Source organism: Montipora foliosa, chromosome 6 (genome assembly GCF_036669935.1).
Source record: "Montipora foliosa isolate CH-2021 chromosome 6, ASM3666993v2, whole genome shotgun sequence".
Lineage (NCBI taxonomy): Eukaryota > Metazoa > Cnidaria > Anthozoa > Scleractinia > Acroporidae > Montipora > Montipora foliosa.
This window is the reverse complement of record NC_090874.1, coordinates 59,186,560-59,205,418: the sequence shown is the minus strand read 5'-3', so window position 1 is coordinate 59,205,418 and position 18,859 is coordinate 59,186,560. Positions and strand designations below refer to the sequence as shown.

The following is an 18,859-nucleotide window of genomic DNA, read 5'->3' as shown; positions in this document are numbered from 1 at the left end:
ATTGAGGTAGTTTTAGGGTAATTCTTGTTTTATTTGCTGGACATATAACTTCTGCAGTCCGTCATGAGATACAATTTGTAAAATATTCTCTAAAATTTGGAGAGATATAACAAAAAATATGAATGGAAGCTGTTTTCATGTTCTACAGTTGTACTTCTCAGTGAACAGTTCAATGCTGTAGGTGTGCGAAAGAAATGTGCAAGAAATGTGCATAATTCATTTGTGTACTGTATTTGCAAATACGATTTGCTAACTTAATTAAACGTAAAAACTCTTACTATTGCGTACAAAGTTATACCCTAACGACAAACACCTTAAAAATGTATGCTACATTTGTTCCGTGTAATCTGGGTTTGGAATGTCAAAGTTATTATAAGTGGATAAAAGTGAAATCTTAGTCGCCCAAGACTGGGACAATGGCAAAAATAAAGATGCAGAAAAAGACAATGGCACATCCAAAGACAACTGCCAGTATCGCGGAGAATTTGGCATCCTTTGAGGCATCGTGAGCCCTCTTCAAGTCATCTTCTTCATAACGCTTGTTTGTCTGAAACAATATTCACGAGATATCAGTAATCAAAAAAAGCCAATGGAATCAATTCCTCGTACAATTACTCGCTAAACGTACATCTATAAATATCACAACATATTTACATCTACCAAGCATCAATTACAGACAACGTCTCCATTGACGACCCTGTCGGGGAAAAGATAGCCTGTTCCAGGCTCCCAGATAGTCGAGAAAGCGAAAAACGAAAACTGCGCGCGAAAGTTCGTGAGAGCTCTGGTTGATCCCAGTTCCCAGGCGTTTTGAGTGCGCATATTCCGTGATTCGCTTTCCGACTTTCTGAGAGAATGGGCTAGAGGAAAGCCAGTTGTATTCTGCCGGGAGTCGATTTGGATGAGGATGGGAACTGGTGTACCTGGAGGAAGCGGCAATAATGACCATTACGGCAGCCTGACTCGTACGTGGTAGTTGCAGTGGGTCACCCATCCAGAAATGAATCCCGTCCAACAGGACTTACTAGGAAGCGGTGTTTTCTAGTGTTTACCTACTGTTCTTCGTAGCAACGACGTCTTATTAGTCAACTTTTATTTCGCGGCCTGACACCGAAACAGACCTGAATCTGGGTGGTAATCAAGAAAAAATAATATTTTAACCATTCCTTATCGAATTCTCATCCTCGGATACATTTCCACCTTACTTGTTCGCTCACTATACAGTGACTACCATGACAACTATATGGAAACGAAAGGAAACTTCACTTTCGCTGGTTGTTAAGTTCACTAGAATTTAGTAGTAATATATTTTGACAGAACGTGTGACAGAGTTTTGTTTCTCAAGGTTTCTATTTTTCTTCGGAAGGCTCTCTAAGCCGCGAGAAACCATTGAAAAACACTACCTATGTAAAAGTCCAAAGAAATGCAGTAATACGGAGAAACGAAACACGTTTCTGTTTGCAAATGTAGGTAGTTGCAAAAGTGTCTACTCACCACGAGAGACATAACCAGAGCCAGGAGGCCAAGCAGAGGGCAAAAAAAAATGGAAATTATAGCGAACAACCTATAATCGTTCGGAGGTTCTTCTCTGAGTGGTGCGGCATACTGCTGAAAATAAGCACATCGGTAAGATGTCAGCATTGGCCTAGTAAGAAATCTTGTCCTTGTTTTCTCATGTTTGGACGAAACACACACGTAAGAATCGGCTGGGTGGGGAAACTGGAGGAGACAGCAGACGAGAAAAGTCCTAAATGCTCTCCAAAACTAGTCTCAACGGTCTCGATCGATGACTTCTACTGGTCCTAACAATAACACCCAAATTAAATTACATGCAGGCACTGTCCTTGGCGGTTTAACCTGTTTCACTGGGTTGACATGAAAATAAGCAAAACCGGTATGCTTTTCAACCTTTCTTTGCGGAAAAGGAAAGGAACTTTATTTAATTGTCTAATCTTCTGGAGCTGGAGCACTAACTGGGGGCACTGTAAACTGAAATCAACAATTAACAAAAATCAATCAAATGTTGGTTTTTGAGGAGAGGGGAAAACCGGAGTACCCGGAGAAAAACCTCTCGGTACAGAGTAGAGAACCAGCAAACTAAACCCATATATGACGCCCAATCTGTCCTTTGCCAAGGTCATGCAAGGGCTCCTTATACTTAAGCCCTGGCCAAACGAAACGCAAGTCATCGCAAGTCGACGCAAGTTTTGTTACTTGCGCTGACTTGCATACCGTTTGGCCACCCACTTGCATTCACTTGCGAAGACTTGCGACGACTTGCGTTTGATTTGAACATGTTCAAATTTTGGACGCAAGTCCGCCCAACTTGCGTCTCGTTTGGCCACTCAACGCAAGTGGATGCAAGTTTTCGCAAGTCATTCGAACTTTTTTGGAAACCTTTTAGCCAATCTGATGCCGCTGTTTGAGCAGGAATCTCAAACTATTTCGCGCCTTTCGCGCTTTCATTTTGACAAGATGGCTTCTGTCACGGAGCAAAATTCGGAAAACTTAAGCCCCGAAGAGCTAAAAGAAAACAAGGATAGGGAGTTAAAAAAACATAAGAAAAACGAAAACCATAACAGGAGACCCAGTAGCGGTGCAAGTATAAGCAGCAGCTACAGTGAAAGTAGCAGCTTTTCCGAGTCTGAGCCTAGGAAAAAGAAAAAAAAAACAAAACTTCTGCTACTTTTGCAAAGGACTTGCGCTCAACTTGCGTCTCGTTTGGCCACCCTATCGCAAGTGAACGCAAGTCTTCGCAAGTGAGAACTTGCGTCGACTTGCGATGACTTGCGTTTCGTTTGGCCAGGGCTTTAAAGGAGAAGTTTGCTCCAGAATAGTCCTCGTTTTTCTTTTTACCACCAAAAAGGTAATACAAAGATAAGCCATTCACCCTAATTTCACCCTCTAAAATGCGTTCTAACTCAACGAAATCCTCGTCCAAAGTAGCCTAAAATCGAAATCCTGGCCGCCGCCATTTTGATTTAACTTAGCAGCCACGCGACGTATGCGTGACGTCAAAGAGCTCAAGCACGAAATTAAAAAAAAACGGCTGCTCTGGAGCCGTATCGCTTCGAACCAGAGCGTGTTCCCGACGAAAACCACGGTTCTGATGAAGACACCCAAGAGGATGAGAGGTCAGTGAGTCTAAACTGGTGCACCTGCGGCCGTTGTGAGCTCAGAGAGACAGCAAGAGAATGCATCTGCTGTCTTGAAGTGCCCGAATCTGAAAACAAGTTCACAGAAGGTAATTTGACCTTGCCCATTTCCTCAAGTATTTTTGGTCTTTATTCGCAGTTGAAGACTTGTTTTAAAAGCGCTGGTAGGAATTAATATGGCATGCGTTGTAATTTTCAGTTAATAAAGGTCTGAATTGAGTTCTTATGCAGCGTGTCAGAGGTCATTCATTTCATTTTGAAGAGCCTGCAAGGTTCGAACAAACTGTCGTAAATAAACAGTAAAGGTTATTTGTTCAGCTGTAGGCTGGGTACCTGTAGAATATGTTCTTTGAGTAAGCAAGTATTGATTGGCATTGATATTGTTTTTGTCAATTTACTTGCGTAAACAGGAATGTGTTGTGTTACAGAACACGAAGAATTCTCAATCGTTTGCCTAACTCGGGCTGTCTTAAGAACAGCAATTGTAGGGTTCCATTTTTTAAACAGATCACCAGTACCCTCACCTATGCAAAACCGGTAAGAAATGAGTTCATGTAAGTTAAATACTAAGGATGCACTAAACGAAAACTTCTTTTTTCAATATACTTTTACCAGCATTAAATTTCATCAACATTGATTTATACTTGAAAACGTTGACATTACTACAACCTTTGGCTTGAGAAATGAAAACTGTTTACACACTCTATTCCTGAATTTGTTAACATCAGATCACATTGGAGATTGTGAAAGACAAAATCTTGACCTGTTTTTTTTTTTACAAGTTCTCAATAAAAATCCGGATTTGTATCTGAATATAAAGGTTAGGATGCGACTTTAAATTAGTTATCAACAGTAAAAAGTAATTTTTGTCTGGGAAAATATAGCTGTGGTACATATTCCAAAGATTGCAGTTGTTGTAAACGTTACATGTTTTCCTCACAGGTTACTTTGAAGTTGAACCTCACAGCTTTTATTGTTGTTTGGTTTTGATGTTAAAATACTAGCCAGGCCATGCAATTATACTTACTACAACATTAATCAATTAATTAAGCCCTGGCCAAACGGAGTCGCAAGTAGACGCAAGTTGTGAACTTGCATCTACTTGCGACTCCCTTGGCCAGGGCTTTAGTGATGATTATCAGCAACACAAACCATTCTATATTATGGTGTGCATTTCAGAAACTATCGCTATGCAGCATACAGACAATATGTGTGGGCTTAGCGACCCACTTCTTTTGCAGCTTTGGATACACACACCTGTAGCGCTCTTCTCCAGATATTGTAGTCGCTATCTCTCTTCCTACGTTGCAGTTGTGATCAATAACTGCTAGCTGCGTTCTGCTGACCATGCCGTTGTACGAATAATGCTGCAACTTGTTCACGTATTTCTTCGCCATAGAGCCATGGAAAACTTCTAGACATCCGGTTTGTACAAAATCGGCAAGAAGACAGACATCCTTTAATAGTTTCGGTTTCCATGCCACTTCCTTTAAAGCGTTGTGTGCGGGAGATCCCATCGAAAGCCATATTTTGTTTCTTCTTTGCTCAGGGGTAAGTTCGTCATGGCCACACGCAAAAACTAATTGAAAATCAGGCCATTCATGAATTCCGGCCACTTGGTAAACGATTGACTTCCACTTCTCTTGGCAAAGGAGTTGATCCCCGAGAGAACCTCAAGGTAGCTAAGATCTAGAACTGTACATAATGTTGAACTGTATATAATGTTAGTACCGTTGTTTATTGAAAAAAAAAAAAAATTAGAGTAGCATTTTTATATGTTTTTGTACTTATTTTACATATTGCTTGTTGTTATCACATACTAATGCCTTTTTGTCTTGAGTGTGGGGTCTATCATCTCTTGAGAGATACTGTTATCTCTCAAGAGATACTGTTATCTCTCAAGAGATGATAGGGGTGAGTGGTGGGTACCCCACCCCTTTTTTTTTTCAGGTCTTTCCTCAACGCAGATGAAGTGTAACAACCAAGGATTGATAGAGGATCATTGTTCCACAAGTAAGTGAGATAATTATGTTCTGTGGTAGTTGTAATCCATTTCAATTTGCTGTACATGTCATAACTAGAACAGGGGACATTTAGGACATTTTGCCCTGCTTATTTCAAATCACCTGGTCTTCATTTGTCCCATGATTTGAGTTCTGATTTTATAATCTATGCTAATTTATGCAGTTCTGAATGCCCTCATTCTATCAGGGTTGGTGATTGTTGGTTGAAATGTGTATTTTTGGAGAACCTATTCACATATCTTTTATGGGAGGTAGTGCTTTCCACCTTAACAAATTCCTGGGTGAAGAAATAAAGAAATTATAGTCCCAGTATTGAATTTCACTCCTTTTTTGGTAATTTGCAAAAAAAATTGTAAAAAATTCATTTTTCATTATTTTTCAGCCAAACTTTCAGGATATCTTTGCCACATGATAGGGAACATTTTCCTCAGGTCCATCAAGTGTTAACCCCACATCATCAAGGCCCTCTCACTTACTGAAGCTGTTTTTTGTATTATAATTTATGCAAATTCCATGCATAACTTCATGCATAACTTCATGAAACAATAAGTAGGAACAACTTGTAGGCTCAAAAATGGTTCTTGATTGTAGCTTTATCTTTTTCCTTTCATTTGAGATATCATTTACCTTTCTTGTGTAAGTACCTGGAGAAAAATAATTAAAAATACGAAGAGTATCAAATTTCACTCCTTTTTTGGTAATTTACAAAAAAAATTGTAAAAAATTCAATTTTCATTATTTTTTAGCCAAACTTTCAGGATATCTTTGCCACATGATAGGGAACATTTTCCTCAGGTCCATCAAGTGTTAACCTCACATCATCAAGGCCCTCTCACTTACTGAAGCTGTTTTTTGTATTATAATTTATGCAAATTCCATGCATAACTTCATGCATAACTTCATGAAACAATAAGTAGGAACAACTTGTAGGGTCAAAAATGGTTCTTGGTTGTAGCTTTATCTTTTTCCTTTCATTTGAGATATTATTTACCTTTCTTGTGTAAGTACCTGGAGAAACATAATTAAAAATACCAAGAGTATCAAATTTCACTCCTTTTTTGGTATGTTTGCAAAAAAATTCATAAAATATTCAATTTTCATTATTTTTTAGCCAAATTTTCAGGATATCTTTCCCATAGCATAGGGAACATTTTTCTTTTGGTATGTCATGTGTTAGCTTCATTCCATGGAGGCCCTTTTCCTTACTGAAGCCATTCATTGTATGCAAATTTATGCAAATTTTATGCATAAATTAATATATTAGTAAAGTAGGAACAACTTGTAGGCTCCAAAATTTTTCTTGATTGTAGCTTCATCCTTCCTCTTTCATTTGAGGTATAATTTGCCCTGCTTGTGTAATTACTTGGAGAGAAATGATTAAAAATATGAAAAGTATCAAATTTCACTCATTTTACCCCCTAGGGAAAAGAGTTAAAATCCTTGCGCACGGATGTGCCATGGATCGAATCTGTGCTTGATGTGCGCTTTTTCTCTCTTCATCATTGCTGCAACTTGCGGATGCCTACGATGGAACAAAAACACGTTAGTTTAGGTTTGTTTTATCGAGGCATTGCTGATTTTACTGTTCTATTGAATTTAATAAAAAGACCATATGAATGCGGAGCGGTAATCGAACTAGCGATTAATGAGAGTTGTTTAGCTGAGGTGACAAGAGACGTTTATATTTAAGAAACCGTGCAATCCCAAGCAAGCGGAAAGCGCAAGATTAAATAACGTCAGGTGAAATCAAAATAAGAATCTATTTTTAACTGAACAACTGAGGGCCACATCAGGGGAATAATTGATAATTGTTGTGTGCTATCGTGACCCATTGCTTGCACATAACGAGAAAAGATGGGTCACTCGTGTAAAAATACGCGCAAGACATTAAAACCCAACAACTTGTAGGTGGTTTCATCTAGCAACGATACGGATTTTAGGCCAAGTATCTTCTTCAGCGGTAGATCTACGCCGTTGATCATTTAAATACATTGTAAACCGATGCAAAATAATTGAGAACAGGCCTCGAGAAAATGTTCAATACATGTACCTGTCCGTTGCCAGCAACATGATTACTTGACCATCTTCTTCTAAGAACTGAAGGCACCTCTTTAGCCCTTCCTTTTCCATACAGTTGGAGTTTGCAACCTCTGACACTTGCACCAGGGAGAAATCAATGATTCTTTTCTGTCGTCACTTCTATCAAACTGTAGGTCCCGTACTTTGCATTGTGATCAGGGCTGTCACATCGGCCGTCGCCAGCAAGCACTAAATGTTGTCCTCTCAATGACTGAAGAACTTCCTTCTGCTTGTTAAGGAAATGGTTGTTTACCACGGGCCAAAGGTACTTCCTTTGAATGTGATAAAATGTTGACTTCTTAAAAAATCTGATGTTGCAAGCACTCATAACAGCATTGACTCGAGTAAAGTGATTCCCTGTAAAGAGGATCCCGCCACTGCAAATGAGGTTTCCTGCTGCCATCCCTTTCGTGAAAGGTTGCGAAAACCAAGGCTCAATGTGCCCTGCTTTGCACTCGGTGGTTACACAAATCAAGCTTCCTTTCTGGCTGAGATAAGCATTCTTCACTATCGTGCCACATTTCCTGCAAATTTTAAACAACTGCCAAAAACAATTGATTTGCTCTCATTATCTGGGTTCTCGTTTTCTGCGAGCCAGTTACTGCTTTGCCAATGATAGACATTTGCATTTCCATCATCGGGATCGTCTTCGTCACTGGGGTTCCACTCTTCGTCTGAGGAATCAAAGTGGGCGACAGAGCTTGCATCATCAAAGTCATCATTCCATTCCTCGTCAGAATCGTCATCAGACAGCTCGGAAATGTTTTCAACTGGCTGAAAATGGGGCTCTTCGTTTGCTACTTCATTGTGTGGTCAACAAATGGCTTTGGTTTGCAGCTATATGAGTGATCTGTGGCCACATTTCTTCGTCGTTTCTCGGGCGATAGTTCCATTGCTGGGTACCCCGTAAAGATTCAGTATGCGTCCCCGTGTGAACAAACGTTTTTACCGGTGCGTCTACGATCGGAACTGTTTCTGTAGCGACGTCAACGAATTGTGTCACAATATCTGTGACAAGCATGTCTTCTTGAGCTTCTTCCTTGCCCGTCCCTTCTTCCACCTCCACGGTCATACTGACATTCTCCATAATTTTGTCTACAGCCTAAATGAAACGATTTTATTTACAGTTTATTAAGAAAAAGTAAGGCAATTACAAAAAAACCCAAACATTTATTGTGTGTGGCCAAGTCGGGCGACTGATTTAAAGGTATGTTGTCTCGATAAATTATATTACTGGTTAACACTGTTTACTCTGTGTTTTCTTTTGGGGCCTTTTTAAGGAGAATATTGTATCGCTGTCTAAAACAAATCAGTGGGGGAAATCAGAGCTATTTTCTTGATCGTATCGTAAGCTGCGACAGTCTCTGAGTGAGCTCCGATTTTTTGTCCCATATTTTATCCCCTTGTTGCCGATGACTAGTGGAATTGACACTGAGACTGCGACTACAAATGTATGACCTATATTTACAACGTAAGATTTCGAGAACACACTGTATGACTGTTAAAAATTACGAGCCCGGTTTATTTTATGAAGTACTTTTAGAGTACATTCAAATGACGTACCTCTCTTCTTTCTTTATTCTTTCGCCTCCTTTCGCTGGAATCCCGTTTGACTTTCGCTGCAGAGCTAGGTTTCTTGAAAATGGTGGGTACAGCATCTATTTTTTTCTTCATTTTGTGTGTTGTTCCCCCCAGAAGACTGTATCGGTGATCGACTTCAAAGCAATCGTCCGTAAAGTGATCCGAACACACAAAACTTTGGGATCGCTTTGGTGGCAAGAATTTTTCGTCCCGGCCAAGCATTAACAACCATTTTTTAGCCATTTTCTTTTTCGAAATTGGTAAACGGTGAAAGGAAATTCCTCTTTTGCTATCTCTAGGGCTCCTGTTGGAGCAAAATGGAGCTGAACAAAAAGGCATGACCACAAGAATGCATGTAAGAATAAAGCAGACCGAAAGAATTGTATTCAATCTTCCCGCCAAACTTCAAGTTGAGCTCTTTGACGTCACGCTTAGATCGCCAGGCTTCTAAGTTAATCCAAGATGGCGGCAGCCAGTCTCGATTTTCGAGCTAGTTTAAAGAAGGATTTCATAAGGTTTTAAGGCACCTTGGTGGATGAAATTTTGGTGAGTAAACTATCTTTGTATTAGCTTTTTGGTGGTAAAAAGAAAAACAAGGACTATTTTGGAGCAAACTTCTCCTTTGACATTTGTTGGCTCGTCACTATTAGACCATTTTAACAACAAACATTTTAAAGATTCAAACAACTATAACTGGATGCCCCATGGACATTTAGTCCCCGGAGCACCGTCCTTAATTTCCCAAGTCAAAGGAACTTCAAAAACTCATTCATAATTCATGAGCCTAACAGCCTATCAAAACACCGATAAAACGTCACGTGTAAGAGCTTTATATCCTGATAAAACACCCGTAGCCGAGTGTTTTTAAACCCCGATAAAACATTTCTGCTCCTTCTTTAAACATTACTGACATAAAAGGTAGCACGCGCTTTGAACAGCGGAGCCAAAATAAAGGAAGGCGGTTAAATAATGTTCAAAAAACGAGCAGCAGTGTTTTATCGGGGTTTAGAAACACGAGGCGTAGCCGAGTGTTTTTAGACCCGATAAAACACGTGCTGCGAGTTTTTTGAACGACTCAGGACTGAAAACAATGGTTCAAATCGTGAGACTGAGAAAAAAAACACAAGCTATACCTTACTAGTGTTCTTTATATAAAGAATGCATCAATAATAGTTGCATCTCAGCATGATTCTCTTTAAGGCAAAAGCTGTCTTTTCCTCCCGCCCATCCGCCAAGAAAATACGAGAAAACTGAGACCTACGCTAGCAGGGAACATTTCCCTGAGCAGAAAAATCAATACCTATTTACTCAATGAAATAAATGTCCATAGTTGAAGCGCTAGCAGTTGTCTCTTGCACCGACATCGCAGAGGTCATGGGTTAGCATCCCGTTGACTCGAAGCCATCTGAATTTTCTAGGTGTCTATACTAAGAGACAATTGCTCCAATTGTGTAGATAACTGCGAGAAACACTCCTCCCTTATATCTATTTACTCACTCGTTCAATGTTATAAGCAACAGGTCCTCCCTGAAAAGAGAGATGGTCGATAAAGTCAACAACAACTGAGAAATCAAGAGCAAAATCAAAGGGTTTGAAAGAATGCAATACAATTAGTATATGTAATAACATGGGTGACAAGTTACTCCTTAATGTTGGCGCGAAATTTCAGCGTTAATGTGAAATTACAATGTTGCCATGGCAACTTTTCCTACAATGTCAAAATGCCACCTTATGAACGTAATTTGTCACCGTCGTGATATTAACAGCTAATCAAATGGTATACTTGTGGACTTTAAGAATAATTTCACTTGCGCTTTGTCCAGAATCAAATAATGTAATTAAGGATTAAGGTTTTCGCGAAATGTGGAAAACTTTGATAGTGCAAGTGAACTTAATCTTTAATTGCACTAGGGCACATTGCGATTGCATGTTTATTACATGAAGGGCAAAATTTTTGAGGAAAGCTGGTTCAACGCCGCGAAAAATGACAATCAACTAAATACGCTTTCATTCTGTTAAAATTCAAATCAATAAATCGTTGCTGTCAAATTCACTAAAATTGTATTTCCATGTATTTTATATGTGGACAAAAAGCAGTTCAATCAGAGTCAGAATCTCAAAGATTCCCTTGTAACTTCGCTTGCTCTGGATAAGCAACTATTAACCAATCAAGATCAAATTATCATGCTCTCTAGCTCAATTACCAAAAGTGCCTTCGTGATTCAGAAAAAATGCCCTCCGTCTCAGCCAATCAGCATTCAGTAATTTTGTCCCGTATGTGATAATTTGAGAAATTAATCCATTCAACACACTTTGCCGCTAGTAATTTTTTTTCAAGTATCCCGAAGTTGAAAATTAATTTAACGTAACAAAATTATCCATGAAAAGCATCCAAATGTTTAAAACTGATGAAAAGTCGATTTATAAAGAACAATTATTCCCGCTTAACTTGCTCGATACTTGATTGGTTACAACCAACTCATATTTAACGCGTGTACATAGAATAATTCTTAAATTCCCAGCTTCTTGCGTTAATTCAGAGTTGGCCGAATTCATTTGATTGGTTGGATCACTTTGATCCAGAACCGCGTTAACTTTTAAGCATATATTAAGAACTTACCTGGAAAATGACCTGGGCCTTACTCTGGTTATCTGTATTAGGGTCCATTTCAGTGCTTCCGTGAATTTAAATCTCTGGTAAAATGGTAAACGGTAGTTTTTAGTTAGTTTTCATGATCTTTTTTTTTTTGCCAGTTATATTACATTATCAGTGTTCTAATTTATTTTACATCTAATCATGGAAACGGTTCTTAGCAAGCTGGATTGAGCTCCCTTAAGTGGAGGTGAAACTATGCAAGATTCGGAATCCGCGATTTTTGCTACTGTTTTGCAGTTTATCAAGCCTCGCGGGTCTTTTGAAAAGAGAGCTCTTTCTGGCAAGGGAGTGTTCACTGGCCTGAAATTGCCTATTTTTTGTGCGAGGCAGTGCCAAAGAGTCGAGCCAAAGCAGTGTGAAAGTGCCTACTTTCTGTACGAGGCAGTGCCAAAGTGTCGAGCCAAAAGCAGTGTGAAAATGCCTATTTTCTGGACGAGGCAGTGCTAAAGAGTCGAGCCAAAGCAGTGTGAAAGTGCCTATTTTCTGGACGAGGCAGTGCCAAAGAGTCGAGCCAAAGCAGTGTGAAAATGCCTATTTTCTGTACGAGACAGTGCCAAAGTGAGGAGCCAAAGCAATCACAGACTGCTGAGGAAATTCCACTTCTTCCAATGATAGTCAATTCAGAGCAAATTAGCAATTTAAAATATTTATATCAGAAAAATTCGGGGAAGAGGACATGTTGGCCAATTCGCGTCATGTCAAGTGAAACGATTTTTAAAACAAATACATACAAACTAGAGATAAGATCCGACGTTTCGGGATCATGCTGACTCCATTACCAATGTGCAGTATAACAAAATGAGCGAGTTCACCTTAAGTTAGCATAATCACAAAATACAAGAACATATTTGCACTAAAATTAATAGTAACATTGGTTGTTTGGCAGAGATCGCTAACCAAGATAATGTCCAGTTGTAGCAAATATAGTATTCTCATATATAATTTGCCATTTCGCCTGTTATCATGCAAACCTAGACCTGTCAGGGGCACCCAACGATAATCTTAGGGGAAATATATTATTTTATGTTCGAAGTTTACAGAGTAGCTGTAGAGCTAATGTATTCGAGAAAATAAGTTAAAATAAGTTAAAATAAAATGAAATATGTTATATTACAATTCCAATATAATTTATAAACTATATACAATATTATGCATGCAAAGGGAAATATAACTTGTAATACATATAACTGTTCTAAGAATTTCGGTTCTACGTTGCCGAACACCTACAGATTTCTTGTTGTGAATCTGAAAGACGTTCTCTGGTTAAAAATTGGTTAAAAATTATAAGCTTTCGGCTATCTATCTATAGCCTTTAACGAATGAAATATAAGAAGCACGAATTAAAATATATACGAAAAGGGGTGTAAAAATTCGATGCGGGTGAGAACTAAAATATGAATAAGAATGATCTAGAAAAAATTACAATAAAATAGAGTATTGTCTCGGTAACGGTTTAGAATTATTGTCCGCGTTAACAGTTTTAGCGGTATGCCAGGATTCCAAGGTTTTTCTAACACGGTAGTTGCCTTTGTCAATCACGCATGCATTATTAAAGTCAATAGAGTGGTCATTCTTCCATGCATGGCTGGCAATGTTTGACCCTTTCGCGAAATTTTTTAGGTTTCTTTGATGTTCTTTTTTCCGCGTTAAAAAGCATCTTCCAGTTTCGCCAATGTAACTCCACGGACAGTCCGAGCACGGAATTTTGTAAACAACATTGCATTGTTGGTCCAAGGGCTGTCTTGTTTTTGGGGATGGGAATTCTTGCTGAAGGGTTTTAAGTGGTTTGGTGACGACTCGAATTTCATGTTTGCGTAATAATCTCATGAGGGGCTCTGTCAAGCCGCTAATATATGGAAGGCACGCAAATCCATGGGGTGTATTCTGTGGGTCAACCCAACTAAAGAACATTGCTACCAATTCTTCTGGTGATGGTACAGTTGGTGATGGTGGCTTCTTTCTATTTTTGGAAATATAAGAGATGACTGAGGACGGGTAGCCATTGGCTTTTAGTGCATCTGTGACATAGTTGGTCTCGCGTGATTTTCCTTCGTTAGTGCTTGGGAGATTAGACGCACGGAATAACAAGGTAGAGGCCGTGCTGATTTTGTGTTTTCTCTCATGATGTGAGGAGAAGTCTAGATATCTATCAGTGTGGGTTGGTTTTCGATAAACATCAATGACAGCAACACCATTTTTTCTTGACACTAAGGTGTCAAGGAAGGCAATTTGACCATTGTTCTCTTCTTCAATGGTAAATGTGATCTTAGGGTCGACAGCGTTTAAGGTGTCGTGGAAGGAATGGACAGCAGCTTTCTTGATGACAACAAAGCTGTCGTCAACGTATCGTTTCCAAATCCTTGGCGGAACAGTGGCGGAGCTGATGGCTGACTCTTCTATCACTTCCATACAGAGGTTAGCGACGATAGGGCTAACAGGGCTGCCCATGGCACAACCATGAATCTGCTTGTATGTACGATTATTGTAGACGAAATAGTTGTTTGAAAGAGTGAAGTCAAGGAGAGAGATGATGTCGTCGGTAGAGAGGTTTGTTCTGGTCTGTAGTGTGTTGTCACAGTTCAGTTTATTGCGGATATAATCGCAAGCTTTATTCACTGGGATAGCTGTGAAAAGGGACACCACGTCAAATGACACCATGACTTCGTCGTCCAAGATTTCGATGTTAGCTACTTGTTTCGCGAACTGGGAGGAGTTGAGGACAGAATAACCATTAAGGTTCTGTATCGGAGAAAGGATATCTGATAGAAACTTGGATGTGTTATAAAGGGCGGAGCCGATATATGAAACGATTGGTCGAAGAGGGCAGCCAGGTTTATGGTGTTTAATAGAGCCACGAATGGCAGGTAGAGAACCATCTGTGGAATGAAGTTTGCGATAAGTAGCTTCGTCAATCTTATTTTCTCTTTTTAGAGCGAGGAGCTTGCTGTTCAGTTCTCTTTCAATTTTGGTGGATGGCGACTTGTAGACTTGTTGATAAGTGTCCGGGTCACTAAGTAGAGCTTCCATCTTGGTGTCATAGTCGGATCTGTCTAGAACAACGAAACAGTTCCCTTTGTCAGCTTTTGTTATCACACGTTCAGGATCATTTTTTAAGTCCTTTAGAGCTTTTTGTTCAGCTTTCGTGATATTTTTATGTGGTGGAATTCGAGCTCTATGGAGTAATGAAGCCGTAGTGGTTCGTATGGCGTCCTTCGAGTCATCGGGGAGGCGGGAAATGGCGGCTTCAACCTCAGAGACAATGAAATTATCAGAGACAATGAAATTATCTCCTAAAAGATTCGGAAGGGGTATTTTTTGCAAATTTTTGGCACTTAAAAAGGTCACCTAGCAGTTTCGGAAGAGCAAATGGTTCGGTTCGAAGTTCTTAGAAGGTAAAGTTCAGCTAGCGATTTCTGAAATGCAGATATCGTTCCCTAAAATTTTCGGACACTTCAATTTTCACCTGAGATATCCGAATAGATCAAATTCTCAGTAGGTGATAAAAAAAATCTCTTTAGACAGTCTTTATATATTACAAGGAGCCTAGAAACGTCTCTCAAAGGCTTTTGGCTTAATTTGCTCGTTGGGTAACTAACCTTGAGCTGTACCTTACTGCTAATTAACAATTAGACCCGTTGCCCGCAAAGGGTCTAATTGTTTTAGTATCACTCAACTAGTCGCACAGAAAAGGCAATAATAAAGTTCGCAAATGCAAGTTGAAGAAATATTTATTTGGGAATAAAATGAAAGAAAGCGTCACGCTTTTCGCTACTCGAGGACTATTACTAATAGTCCTCTAGTAGTGTAGCCAATCATGATGTAGGATTTGCATTAGTCGACTAGTTGGGTGATACTAATCTCACATAGTTATTAGCAGAGTGTAGCTTTAAAATGGATTCAGAGTATGATTTGTTTTTGTGTATGTGATTTAAATTTGTACAGAAATCTTCTTTCACAATTCGCCAAACACGTGCGTGAAGTGAAACACATTGACGAATACTCCAAAAAGCCGACGTGTTCTGAATGTCAGCCTTATACAGAAGTACTAGCTCAAGGCAAAGCCGTCGGCATTGTAGGTAAATTAATAGATTTGTTCCTTTGCTTTTTTGACAGGGGATGAATAAAGGAAACCTCCGCTCTAACGAAAAACTATAAAACCACGGTAAATAAGGTTTACTATCAAGATTCGTTTGAGAGTTTTTCAAAAAAAGCTCTTCTTTGTTTACAGATTTTCCTGGAGCTGCCATCTTAAAGAATTGTGACATATAAATTTTATGGTTCGCTAATTGTTCTTGATACTAAAAAGCTCTTTGTGCCTGAATATATAATATAGGGCAACCATGATACGTCACGGTTTTCAAGACAGGCGCCATGGAATTTTCGAAGTGAAAAGCATTTTTCTTCGTGGTACTAACAATTTTGTTAAAAAAAACTGATTTGATTGCAAACATTTTTCTTTGGTTCAAAGTCAATTTGTTTAAGAGTGGAGGTGCCTTTTAACAAAGACGGCAATTATAATAACACGCCATAAAGCCCGATTGTCAGACCACCACTATTCCCAACAAGTATTTTGATTTTAGGAGCGAGACTTAATCTAATGCCGCATCCACACCAAAGCTTAAACATGTTTAAAAGCTGTTTAGTTAAAAAATTGGTTTCAAATTGTATTCGTGTTAAATCATGTGTAATGGTTTTTGTCGGTTTCGAATTTAAATTTACTTATATAAATTCAAACTTACCTAAATCTTATGTAAAAGCCAGTCCCATCTTTTTTCTTTGACACTTTTTTGTCAAACCCAGATTAATTAAACATGTCCAGTTGGGGTGAGGGGTAAAAGAATTGTCGTGACTCAATAGTGTGGGCAAAAGTCGGACGAAATTAACTATTAAAATGTGATTATGCGATTAAAAATCCGACTCTTCTACAGTGATAAAAGGTGGGTCTCGAGAAACGGAGACACTTCAAAAGCGTCATTAAAGAGCACGAAGAAGGGGGAAATTCTGAAATAATTTAGGCTGGTTATGAATTGGTGCGGTCTTGATTACCGTTTGCCGCATTTCGCAACACGCGTGTTCGACGTGTGGACGCTATTTCCCTGGAATCTTCAAAATCAATCGGAGGGACGCAAAAAGTCTGGAGGAAATCCATAATCGTTTTGACATGGAGAGACGAAAGACGGTTAGAATTGCAGAGACGATAACAGCGAGTTCGAATCATTTCGTTAGAAAGCGATCGAAATGCAATGTTTACCTTTCTCTAAAGATTCAAGTGCCATCTCTGTATTTCGGGAATTTCATAAGTATGTTTTTTAACTGTAATTACTATGCTGGTTTCGTCGCCAGTCCGTAAAATGTGTTGTTTTGGTCAATTTATAGGTCGTTATACCTTCAAATCGGACAGGACAGAGAGGACAGTATCAAGGCTTTCAAGTGGTTTTGAAATGGGTGCGTAGCTCAGCGCAATATAACGTTTCCTTCACTTCACAACTACTTCCTGGTTTCAATTTTTGCCATCGCCTGTCTCATAAAACATACGATAGCTGTCTGTAAGAAACATCAATTCAATACAGCTCACTATGAAAATCGAGTTGGAATAGCTTTAGGGGGTTTGCACCTCTTCAGTGTATTCTACGTGACATAGCCATCATTTTGTGCTACGCAACGTGTAAGTAAAAGTCAATCCCAGCTTACCTCAATTGAGTGCTAAAAGTAACACGCTATCTTGCCCAAACTGTTTTGTTGACTCACAGCTAATATACTCCTTATCCCCTGGTTTTGCTTACAATTTAAACGGAATCGCTTTTACTACTAATTATAAACTGTAAAGAATCTAAGATCAGCAGAGGTGACTAATCATATGCATATTGAGCGAGGGCGCGACATGGTATGCTATGAATGCGTTGTTTGTTTATAAAACAAAAGTCACGAAATGACAAAGAGGCTTATCATCGCATTTTGCGGCAAAACGTCACACGCCAAAGGGAAATTTGCGTTTTGCCAAAAATTAAGGAAACTCGTTTCATCTTGGCTCGTTTCTTGAACATCCACTGTTACCTACAGGCATCAAGCAACTGCCCCAAAGGGAGAGACAAGTGCATAACCTTTCAAGTGTTTTAAAACTGTGGGTCCTATGGTATCACTAGTTTCTTCACCAAATATTCCTCGTCAAAAAGTTTAAGAGGAAATGTCAACTTTTAGTTTAATGTTCAGCGTCCTAATAGTGATAGTCTTTTCCTCGTCGAGCTTTCACCATGGATATGATTAAAGAGCATAAAAAGCCTTCAAATGATGATCTCTTAAAGAAACTTTCAAAAGAAACCATAACATCCTTGACAAGATTATATTTAATGACATGTTGGGAATTAACAAGGACATTGTAAATTTAGTTTGTCTTCTGTAAATAGTACAGTACGAAAGACCACCCGAACAAAGTCAATTTCATGGCGATATTCACCGGAGTTATACTGACGGATGTTCTTGCTATATTTCGATTTACTTCAAAATCATCATCAGGCAAATGAAGGTTTACAGAGTGCGTGATTTAAATACAGGAGACTTCTTTAAATAATAATAGTTCGCGGCTAGCTTTTAAGCCAGAGTTAATTGCAGACTGCTTAGTTTTTATATAGAAAGCTTCTTTAAATAGAAGAATATTCCACTTTGTTGTCCATATCAATTATGCTGGTATTGTCCCTGACTGTATTCAAGTAGAATTCCTTAGTGTTAACAAGGATGGAATTATTACAAGGAAATTAGAAAGTGACAAAAGGTGTGGCTATTTTTCACAATTATCTAGATGGTAACAAATAGCACTGTCCTTTTCTCAGGTATGTTTCATTGTGCGTTCGTACAAGGTGCGCTCAGTTTTTCCTATGTAACTAGAATTACAGCAAGGGCAAGTAAATTGATAAACAAGATTAGATTTACTTAATAGCGGAGTTTTGTCCTTTGTGTTGGTATAAAACGAGATCTTGTTTGTTCTAGGGAGAATCCGAAATAAAACATTTTTGGAGGGTGGTATACATCTGCGGAGCTTGTGAACCAAGGATTTTGTTAATTGTTCGCCTTTCTCGCCTATGTATGGCATGTTAATCCAGACAATCCCACTCTCGCTAACTGTTGCCTGGGCGTGGTCCTGACAGAGGGTCTTGTACAAACAGAAGTACGATTAATGAGGCCATCGGCTACACGTCGAGGAAAACCGTTCCAAGCAAGGAATTGTCTAATCTTGAGTAACTGGGCGTTAACTTTACCCGGGGCGCAAATATGAAGGACACGGTAGATGAGAGATTTAACCCAGGTTACCCGGTGAGACCAGGGTTCGAAGCTCTTGAAATTGGTGTATAGACCGGTGAATGTGTCTT

At 39.1% G+C, this 18,859-nt stretch overlaps 1 protein-coding gene and 1 long non-coding RNA gene across 6 annotated transcripts in view; one reads left to right on the top strand and one right to left on the bottom strand.

Moving 5' to 3' along the window:
- Positions 1-7: 7 nt before the first annotated feature.
- On the bottom strand, positions 8-17,377 carry LOC138007962 (uncharacterized). 2 transcript variants are annotated; one of them, XM_068855111.1, is made up of 5 exons: positions 17,187-17,377; positions 11,460-11,533; positions 10,337-10,366; positions 1,495-1,605; positions 8-547 (listed from the first exon to the last, which is right to left on the bottom strand). In XM_068855111.1, the coding sequence occupies exons 2-5, from the start codon at positions 11,505-11,507 to the stop codon at positions 395-397; spliced, it is 342 nt and encodes a 113-aa protein (XP_068711212.1). In that variant the 5' UTR covers positions 11,508-11,533; positions 17,187-17,377; the 3' UTR covers positions 8-394. The 2 variants fall into 2 exon arrangements, with proteins under 2 accessions (XP_068711212.1, XP_068711211.1); XM_068855110.1 differs by having other exon boundaries at positions 1,495-1,608; positions 17,187-17,374.
- Positions 1,632-18,859, top strand: part of LOC138007963 (uncharacterized) — a 17,335-nt gene continuing 107 nt past the window's right edge. The window contains exons 1-5 of one of the 4 annotated variants that reach the window (XR_011124146.1): positions 1,632-5,168; positions 5,562-9,385; positions 15,438-15,571; positions 16,872-16,940; positions 18,480-18,859. The exon at positions 18,480-18,859 is cut by the window's right edge and continues 107 nt beyond it. This is a non-coding gene — a long non-coding RNA (uncharacterized lncRNA). Of the gene's footprint in view, positions 5,169-5,561; positions 9,386-15,437; positions 15,572-15,608; positions 15,658-16,871; positions 17,181-18,479 lie in introns of those variants that run through there. The other 3 variants (XR_011124144.1, XR_011124145.1, XR_011124143.1) reach the window with 3 other exon arrangements.